We start from the raw sequence: 10,113 nt of genomic DNA on the forward strand, positions 1-10,113 counted from the left end.
TCTGTCACTAAGAGGTTAAAGGTCACCGTTAAATGAGCCGCTGATTCATTCATGACTCGGCTTCTTCGGCTTCTCCTGGAAACATTGATGCATCTTCATCAGATCATCATCATCATCACTCGCCTCGGTGTTCAGAGTGAAACTCGGGGAAAACGCCTCAAACCTCACCGCAGGTMTCAAGCCGTTTAACTCCCATGATGCAAAGCGACCTTCAATTTCATGGTCCGAACAGGAGATCTGAGCTAAAACGTTAGARCTGTCCAACGGTTTCTGATCAGGCGGTTTAACCTTTACTGCCTGGATTCATCAGACAAACCAGTTTGATCCGATTCCACCGCTCAGCCTTTAATACGCAGAGTATTTCATATTTTACTAGTCAATGCAGCTGGAAACAACTCAACTCTGCAGCTTTAATATTGAGACCCTTTAACAAGTGTCACCTCTGAGTCAGATTTCCTTCTTCACAAGAAAGCGAGACCTGAGCGTTTTTCTCTGACTCATGTCATCCTGTCGGCGTTCAGCTGATGCAAACAGTTTCAAATGTCACGGTTCAAACGTTACGATGAGAGCCAAACATCACGAGACCACCGGGGAGACGAGGAGTTAACCGCAGGGTGACAACAAGCTGCAGAGGAAGAAGAGACGACCTTTAATGTTCCGCTCAGTCAGCCACACGCTGACCCACATCTGCACATTTAAAGGAGCATTTCTCTCTNGAACTGGATGGATGAAGAAGACTTCTGGATGGATGAAGAACTGGATGGATGAAGAAGACTTCTGGATGGATGAAGAACTGGATGGATGAAGAAGACATCAACAGCTGGCCAAACGGATCGGTCCTGATTCCTGGAGTGAGTTTGGTGGAGGCGCTCCAGGCCTGGAGAGTATCGGAGGGATGCTTCAGTTTTGGTTTGAGTTATTTAATATGAAGGACTGCAAGAATGACTGATTACTTTTTAAATTTTGGTTAGAGCAGTTAACTTTTGTTTACTAAACATACACATAAAATGTGTACTACCTGCACTACAAAGCTGAGGTGTTTGATTGTTTTTTCTGTCGTTAATGAGGACAGGCTGTTTAATCATGTGCAATCTTCCGTTTAAGCAGGGATTTGTTACAAGCTGTTTATGTCGTTTAGATGTTTATTAAAAGATGAGAGGAAGCAGCAGGTCTGGTTTGGTGTCTCCAGTTCCTGGAAGCTCTGAAGGCTCACCGTCCCTCAGCCCTCTCTACTTCCCCTCAGACCACTCTGAGGTTTAGTTCTTGTCGCCGCCCCGTGTGAAGCAGTGAGCAGCTGTGGTGACAGCAGAGTTTCAGCAGCTGGTAGTCAAAACGTGCTGCTTGTTCATCATGAAGGTCGTGCTGCTGATCGCGCTGCTCACAGGTAATCATCCTGTTCTGATCTCATTAATGTTTTATAGACTAAAAGGAATAAATAACCTCTACAGGTTCTGCTGCCTGTTATAGTACTATTATAGGTCTGATTACATGGTTTAGAGCAGGATTTACAATGCTTTTGTTGTTTTAAATGAAGAACATCCATCTTGTCTCTGAAGGTTCTGGTTCTTGTTAGAAACTTTCTCAGGTCAAATCAGCCGCAGAGTCGAAGCTGTGCTGATCTCTGACATGTTCTTTAGAGTCTTTCAGACTCATCAGACTTTATGAGTCATTGAGGTCAATGATGACCATTAAATCATATTAAACCACTAAATTACAATAAACTGGTTTCTGTCTGTGAAGTGAGCCAGAGATGGAGACGTTTCACTGATTGTTAATCTTCTGTTTTCAGTATCAGGATGTGACGGCAGGAGAGTTGTTGGTCAGACGGGTCAGAATGTGACTCTGTCCTGTAAATATGATATAAAGACTAAAGGAGCGGTGTATGTTTGCTGGAATCGAGGAGAGATATCATCATATGGCTGCTACAATCGGCTCCTCTCTACAGACGGATATAAAGTTCTAGAAGAGACCAGAACTTCCAGCAGGTATCAGCTACTGGGACGACTGGATGAAGGAGACGTTTCTCTGACCATCCTCAACCTCACAGAGGAAGATGCTGGAAGATATGGATGCAGGGCAGAGATACCTGGGTGGTTCAATGATGAAAAGCATCATGTTGACTTGACAGTTGAAAGAGGTGAGAAATCACAGATTTTCATTTAAATGTTTATTTTCTGAAGCCAGTTATCAAAAACTGGACAAAACCATCAAATTACAATTAAAATGTTTAAAGGATTTTGATAAAAAATATTCTAATTAATGAATTGCTTTATTTCCTAAAATGTTGTCAGCTTTGATGGGTAGAATTTCAAAGACTAGCAGCTAAAATTCTCCCTCTTAAAATTATTACTGGCTGTATTTTATGACTCAAACACTTTTCTTGTTTTTCAGTAACTACGTTAATATTTTATTATAAAAATAACTCAAATCTAAACATTAATTAAAGTGTTGGGCTGAGACACGCTTAGTCTGAAGTGAAACCTTTTAACTCGTTTAGGTAGAAAATGTCTCTTTTGCAGCTCAATCACTTAAATTTAGTTCCTAACTTTGGGATTTTTCCAAAATGTTCAGTAGAACATAATCTGGAAAGAAGTTTGTTTTGATTGAACCTGATGATGATGATGATGATGATGATGATGATGACGACGACGACGACGACGACGATGATGATGATGTGTTTGTGTCCAGCTCCATGTAGTCCAGCTCCGACCACCTGGACCCCATCAAAACCTCAGATGTCCTCAGAGAGACCAGTTTCTGCTCAGACTGCAGGTAGAAACTCAGCTGGTCCATCAGATCTGCAGCAAGAAGCTTGAGACTGCAGGGTCCACATGACTCAGTCTGATTAAAGTGTGAAACTTCCTGTTAGTAAAACAGGAAGTTGATTCTGAGAAAATGAAACATCAGAGCCTGTCATGGTTGTTCTGTCTGCAGAACTCTCTCCCTCATCTCTGCCATCAAGCRTCTGATGCTGCTTGACTTTGAAAAAAACGTTGTTTATTTTAACATTAATACTTTGTCATTCAGTTCAGACATGACAGCAAAATTATGACTGATTAAACCTAATGATTTACCAAATAATKATTTAACAAATCTCTTTCTCTTTCYCCCCCTCAAACCATTTTATCATTACATASATACTTTGTGGACATATGAGGAGGTTTTATAASAGGATSTCTGTGCATCCTTAAAAACTCTTAAATTCATGTATTTAAACTGAAGGCCTTAAAATATCTTAAATGTATTTTTTAAAGTGTAAGTTGGCCTTAAATCCATTCATCTCAGGCCTTATTTTTTGTCATTTGAAAACTATTTAATCTCTTATATTCCATGTAGTATTTTTGTTGTTGTTGTTTGGTTGGTTTGTTCTTGCTGGACTTTTCTGTCAGGCAAAAGTTTGAGTCGCACTCAGAAATCTTCATTATGTTCTGTTATTGTTGCGACTACCGCTAACTAGCTGCTAATATGCCCTTGCTAGCTAGGGCATATCATGGGGAAATCCAAGTTCATCGTCAGTTGGCCGGACGATGCTCACTTTTGTTGCCAAACCCATACAATGCTAGGTTGATTGTGTGCTCAAACACTCAGCCCTATCAGGGCTGACTGTTTATCCTGCAGAGATCCATATGCAGAGTTAGAATCACACAGCTGCTGCCCAGAGACACAAACAGACCAGAATGTCTCAGTTGATCTGCCCTGGAACGGCTAAAGCTCCCTATGAAATGACAGGTTCTGATGCTACTTCATCTTTCAGTTCAATTCAAATGATCAACGTTCAATTCAAATGATCAACGCTCTCGCACTGCTGAGTCATCTGTTATTTTTAACCTTGCAAATTCACACCTTTCTATAAGTATTCACTACCCCTGATTTAAGACTTTGTTCACTCTGACAAGCTGTTCTAAAATCATCTGCTTTCATTTCCTCCAGCAGATCAGCTGACAACAGAGAGCCTCCTGACTTCCTGTTCTAATAGCGGCAGTTTCACAGAGGAGGTGAGGACCATGAGGTCATCCTGAGACACAACAACCAGAAAACCAGTCAGGGTCACTCAGTGCCCGATGGGTTCCACTTATACTCGATTCTGCCTCTAGACCAGTGAAATAATCCAGCAGTGATGGTTTTCATCAGACATGTCAGTTTTAAACCAGAGCTGATTTTAGAGACATTTAAAAACAGCAGTGCTTTTTTCCCAGTCGAACAACCTGAAACGTTTCTGAACAGTAATCGAACGGATCACTTCCTGAATGAGTTGATGATCCTTCATGTCTCTCTGATCAGCAGCRGGGCAGCATGCTGACTCTGGGTCTGGTACTGGTGGTTCTGCTGCTGGTGGTTCTGGTCACTGCAGTTGGACTCTTCAGTAAGGGTGAGTTTGCTGTGGCTGATTTAGGATCAGTCAAGGAAAAATGGTGAATGTGTGAACCTTTAAAAGGGAAATTACTTAAAATGAGAGCCAGTTATGCTTGTTGAACCCTGCAAACCGGATCAGTGAGAYGCCGCTCTCAGAGTGTCAGAAGAACTGTCCCACCACCTGCTGAGCAACCTGGGAACACCAACAAATGCTGTTCATTTTCATTACTCAGCAGTAACTGAGAATCAAAACATGGAGCAGCTTCTTCAGCCATAAACAAAAATTAGAAATTGGTGGTTTTTATCTTTCATCTCAGTTTTTGCTCTGCTGACTTTTTCTACTTTCCTTATGATGTGTCACTTTTTGTGTTTATGGCAACACTTGGATGTTTGCACAATATTTTTGCTCATTTTTTTGTGCATTGTCCTTAAAGCTACTAATTAAATACGATCACATGCACACAAGATGAACATATCTGTCATCAAGCAGTGCTCTGTTTACAGCAGCAATAATGGCCGCTGGTGTCTATGGATGGATTTTAGAGTTGCTTTGGGCCGACAGCAYGGTCACCAGATCAGAACCAGCTTCAGCCGTTGCTTATGTTGAGATTTACCGTGTCTGCCTTCTTCTGCTGCAGAATTATGACATAATTATTAGATAAAATGCAATCTAACTGTTCAGACTGCAGACGCTTTGAAAACTATCGGATGCTTATCTGATTTTGTTCTACATATGGTAGTGACATAAATTTGACTTTTCCTCGTTCTGAAAAGAATTGAGCCGTTCAGACTGATATGGGTCGCATTCGCCTGCAGTCTGAACGCAGCTTTACTAGACTAAATTTCCTCCTCCTGCTGCTCATGGTGAATTATGGCGGTGGAGGAATGGTGATCTGGGCTTGTTTTCCCCCCCACAGGATCTGAACACCTCGTAGTCTGTGATTGGACCMGAACSTCTTGTGTTTACCAGACAGTTCTGGAGTCAGAAGTGAGCCGATCCGTCCAGCAGCTGGAGAGGAAAACGACCACTGAGGCCGTTTACTGCTGCAGGTGATTGGACCTGCTCTGGGGTCACAGTTGGGGTCAATTATTTTACATTTTTAAAAATGTTTATGGTGTTTCTGTTTGTAGCCAGAAGCAGCTCAAACTGTGAGTGTTTGATTCTCTTTCTGTTCGTTTTTAGAAACTCTGAACTGTTTCTGACACCAAAAGGTTAAAGGTCGCCATTAAACTGAACCACTGATTCATTCAGCTTGCAGCCTCCACCTCTGGAGCTCCTCCTGGAAACTTTGATGCATCGTTATCGTCGTCACTCAGTGATGAGAGAAACCGGCTGAAACCTCAAACCTCATAGGTTTCGGAGTCACTTAACTCCCATGATGCATGAAAYGAAACATACTATAAGGGAAATTAATTAATAATTCTTTGATTGCTGTTACAAAGGGAAAGTAAAGCCTATTTCTTTTCTGTTTTATCAAGTTGCTGGCCTGATTAAAAACCACCCACCTTGTTCTACGCTTCACACACTTGNGCCCACTTCCAGCGTCGCCACGGAGACAGGGAACATAATGGGAGTCGTCCAATCAGAGCTCAGCTGGCAGGTTGATGTTCAGGTCAGAAGGTCAAGTTAGAGGAAGAGGAAATTCCTGGAAGCTATTATTATCATCATCATTATTATTATTATTATCATTGTTATTGTTACTAATGTCTGACATGCAGCTGATTCAGGTTTTAAATGTTTAAAACGAGGATTAATGAGTCATTCTAAATGATCTGAGCTTCGTTTCTGACGGCGATGCTAAACAGTGAAAAGCTCATGAATCAAAACACCTGGAAGGTCAGAGGTCAGCGACTGGAATGACATCATTAGAGAAGAAACATCCTGCTGGAAACCGATAAACTCTGTGGGAAACAGAAAACCCGATGGAATGACCAGCTGGGCCAGATCTCTGCTGGATCAGAACCGGTTCTGGTTGGTGGGGGAACCCAGAGGTTCTGGTTCTGGTTCTCCTGACTCCTCTAAGAAGCAGGTTCTAACCAGACGGCTGCCGTTCTYACGAAGCATGTTGTTGTTTTTCTGTTTGTGAGAAGTTTGTGATTTTATTTCTGTGTTTATAGAAATAAACTTTACTAATTAATTTCTGCCTGGAAACCTGAGAATCTATTTGTCCATTAAATCCACTGAAAACTTTTTACTGCAGATCATGAACACAGAGTCTGACTGACTGAAGGCTGAGGCTCATAGTTCATTTTAATCCCAGTGTGTGAAGTCAGATTAAAGTGTTTCTGTATTTTAACATCCGTTTCTGTGATGTTTTGTTTCATTTTTGTTTTTTCTCTCTGTTGTTTTGTGAATCCGTCTGGTTTCCTGTAGAAATAAAATTAAAATCTGACGGCTTCTCTCCACAGTCACCTGCCCTCATTTGAGGCGTTGAATGTGAATCAACAACAGTAACCTGGAATATAATCCATATAAATCCATATAATCCCTCCCTAATCATCTGCTCTAAAGCTCAGCTGGGAGTCAGACTGTCTGGATGCCTTTGTCTTCTTCCTACCTTAAAATAACTTCTCTAATGAATGAGCATATTTAACATCTCAATAAGAAAAAAAGTTTAAATTCACTTTTTTTCTTATTTGTGTTTAAAGTTGAAGCCTGAAAAATGAATCCAGCACTGAGACGGTTTTAGACAAAATAATGCAGAACTGATCAAATTTACAGGAAAATTACAAACTATACAATTTATCAACTGATTTAAGTTTTAGTTACACTTTAAAAAGTGAATCCAAGGAGTTGGTATTTGGTAAAAAGAGTAAAATAAAAATWATGTAWTTAGACAAGACAGTCCAAATTCTGGCGTTTTAAACACTAAAATTTATATAAAACTTTTCAAATTACTATGGCAGATAATCTAAAGTATTTAGTGTATTTTCACTTGCTCTCCAAATGTCTCAGCAGATAGAAAATAACAGATTCATTCATAATGCTGAAAGTAAAAGGTATGTTTTAGTAAAGTTGAGTTTTTCCTGAAGTAAAGTGAGTATCTGGCACCCGGCCGGTCCCAGGGTGTCGGGTGACTCAGGCGGAGAATCAGAACCAGAGGAAAGAAAAGCCGACCCAGAAACGTTTCCAGTTCAGCGTCAGATAGCGTCTGATTGTCTATGAAATCATGTTCCTCTCATATTTACTAACGTCATTTCATTCTTCACATCTTCTCCCAGGCGCCTCCAGCTGTCTGCTTTACTCTCCGTCTCCAGTTATAATGTTACAGGCTCCATTATTTCTCTGTTGTTTATGACATAAAGGYTCCCAGGAGACCAAAATCCAGCTGAAAACGAAATCTATTGAGCTTCTCCTGGACACGTTAAAAAGCTAAGATAAGAAAACATTTTATCTACTGCGTGTCGATTAACATACTGAGAACAGGAGAAACCCTAAAACMAAACCCTGAGGAACGCCGCATGAAGGACTGACAGAATCTGAKTCATATAATAATGAAATCTAGACTGGTTATCGGCTGATTCATTACAAATCATGTTCAAGTAAAAAGAAATTGTCGTTTTWAAATTCAGAGGAATCTGAAACTTAAAAAGCACGACGTAGTCTTAAAAATCACATTTAATCTGTTTTATAAGGTATTAAAGGCTGAGAGAAAACCAGAGAAACAAGAAAGTGAAACTTTTTTTACRGTTTTATACAATTAAACTTATTCATAACATATTAATGATTGCAAAAAAATGTTTACRTTAGTTTAATATTTAACTCCTACCAGCCTTGCATTGATTTGTCATTGATTAGAGCGCAGACCAGCAGACCAAGCAGCAGCTGGAGCAGCTCCAGTTTCACACCAGAACCACCACTGGTCTGTATGGGTCTTACTGGTGGTACTGGTAGTACTGGTGGATTGTTGCACAAACTGGTCCCACAGCAGCTCAGTTTGCTGATGTTGAGAGRAACACCGTCATCCTGGAACAGGCGACCRAGGTCGGCGTCACACAGGTTATGAGTCATGCAGCCCAWAAATGGATACGTGTWGTCGTCTATATTCACTGTGGAGAGAMAAACCAGAACTGATCAATCAGATCAACCGATATTCAGGAAACCCTGACTTCCAGCTGCTYTCAGTTTGGTCCAGGATYTGCTGATCATGTGATCTATCTGCGTCTGGATGAAGGACAAAACCTCCAGTACAATTTATTCTGGACAGGTGAGACCAGAATGGAGATGTTGGACCATGATGGACAGAACCAAACACCCCATAGTGGCACCGCTAACTAAACAGCTAGCTGCGCTAACCCCGAAGGATTAATCATGTACATTAGTTTACCTAACGCTAATGCTAACATGGTATTTAGCATAAGCTAATGTTAAAGCGCTAAATTCAACCATGTTCATACCCAYCATGTCTGAATGGGTTAGAGTTTTGAACTTTATTCATCTCAAAGTTTACAAAACAGCCAACAATTTATCTGGAGAAATTAATWGAGGAGAAGCTAAGGCAGCTAAGCTAAAAATTAGCTAATCTGCTAGTGGATTTGCAGAARTGTGCTCTGATGCCAACTATCAAGTATGGTGGAGGAGGTGTGATGGTTGGGTTTGTTTTGCTGCCATAGAACCTGGACGGCTTGGCGTCATTGATTGGACCAGGAGTCCAACATGAGTCCAGGAGTCCAACATGAGTCCAGGAGTCCAACAGATAAAACTGGGTCATAAACAAAACCAGCAGCTGATCTACAGCAGAACAGCTGAAATTATTCCGGGTCTAGTCAAAGTTCAGACCTGTGCCTGACAGAACCATGGGACCTACAGGGAGCTGAGCATTAATCCACCACACGAGGCTGCTGAGGTTAGACAGAAACCTCCTGCTGGACCAGGGGGTGTACTTAGTTTGACATCAGGTTGTTCCTCTCAGTGAATCGTTCAGCTGCGACCAGCAGAAACTCACAGGTTGATGTRAAGCACTGACTCTCCTCTCCTGAGCAGCTGACCTCTCTGCAGTCAGTGAGGTCACAGGAGAAACACTGCAGGGTGTTTGGCACCGGAGGAACAGGGACTGAAACGAGACGGAGAGAACGTCTCAGGGGAAAAGAAACCTGGATCAGAACCGGCTTTAACGTGTCATTATGGATCTCACCAGGCAGAATTGGGTCGTTGCAGTCGCTGGTGTTGCAGCACAGAGCAGATGCTACTATCGTCACCTCACCTGTGCTGAGTGAAAAGGTTGTATTGCCTGAGCTCAGACAGATAGAGGAGGATTCGCAGCCTTTATAGATGAGCTCCTGTTCTCCTGAAGATGAATCAGCTGTAGAATCAAARAGCTGTTAGAGTCGATGGAAACCAAGCAGAAGCTCATTTCATCATGGAGGAGGATTAAGAGGATGTTACCTCGGAGAGATGCTGTCATGCACATTGGCTCAGATGAGGAGCATGTCTGTTTTTCTGGGCTGGAACAAATCGGGTCTGTGCAGTTATAACAGCTCAGAGCTTCAGCTGCAATCAGGAGAGGAAGATCCAGAGACAYGCTGTCAACCTGTGATGCACACCGCTAGTCAAAACGTTAGCTGCACTAAAGCAAAAGCACTAACTGTAAACATTAGTTCCACTAACCCTAAAGCACTAATTGTAAACATTAGTTCCACTAACRCCAAAGGACTATACCAACACAGTACTAAGGGGAAGCTAATGCTAATGCGCTGCACCAACACATTTAACACAGAGTTCCAATTCTCCGAGTTGAGGTCAAGATGTAAACCATAAAC

The 10,113-nt window shown here is 41.6% G+C and overlaps 2 protein-coding genes across 5 annotated transcripts; one reads left to right on the forward strand and one right to left on the reverse strand.

The window, feature by feature from the left end:
* The first annotated feature begins 894 nt into the window (after nt 1–894).
* Nucleotides 895–5,863, forward strand: LOC103476354 (hepatitis A virus cellular receptor 1 homolog). Of its 4 annotated transcripts, none has more exons than XM_017308476.1 (7): nt 895–1,384; nt 1,790–2,137; nt 2,704–2,772; nt 3,931–3,995; nt 4,282–4,369; nt 5,271–5,403; nt 5,537–5,863. In XM_017308476.1, the coding sequence occupies exons 1-7, from the start codon at nt 1,351–1,353 to the stop codon at nt 5,568–5,570; spliced, it is 771 nt and encodes a 256-aa protein (XP_017163965.1). In that variant the 5' UTR covers nt 895–1,350; the 3' UTR covers nt 5,571–5,863. The 4 variants fall into 4 exon arrangements, with proteins under 4 accessions (XP_017163965.1, XP_017163966.1, XP_017163967.1 ...); XM_017308477.1 differs by having other exon boundaries at nt 4,285–4,369; XM_017308478.1 differs by having other exon boundaries at nt 3,934–3,995.
* A 2,103-nt stretch (nt 5,864–7,966) lies between these two features.
* LOC108166853 (urokinase plasminogen activator surface receptor) lies at nt 7,967–9,935 on the reverse strand. Its single transcript, XM_017308480.1, has 4 exons — nt 9,740–9,935; nt 9,489–9,656; nt 9,300–9,407; nt 7,967–8,403 (listed from the first exon to the last, which is right to left on the reverse strand). The coding sequence occupies exons 1-4, from the start codon at nt 9,762–9,764 to the stop codon at nt 8,120–8,122; spliced, it is 585 nt and encodes a 194-aa protein (XP_017163969.1). The 5' UTR covers nt 9,765–9,935; the 3' UTR covers nt 7,967–8,119.
* Between the last annotated feature and the right edge of the window lie 178 nt (nt 9,936–10,113).

This window comes from Poecilia reticulata, linkage group LG14 (genome assembly GCF_000633615.1).
Source record: "Poecilia reticulata strain Guanapo linkage group LG14, Guppy_female_1.0+MT, whole genome shotgun sequence".
NCBI classification, from domain to species: domain Eukaryota; kingdom Metazoa; phylum Chordata; class Actinopteri; order Cyprinodontiformes; family Poeciliidae; genus Poecilia; species Poecilia reticulata.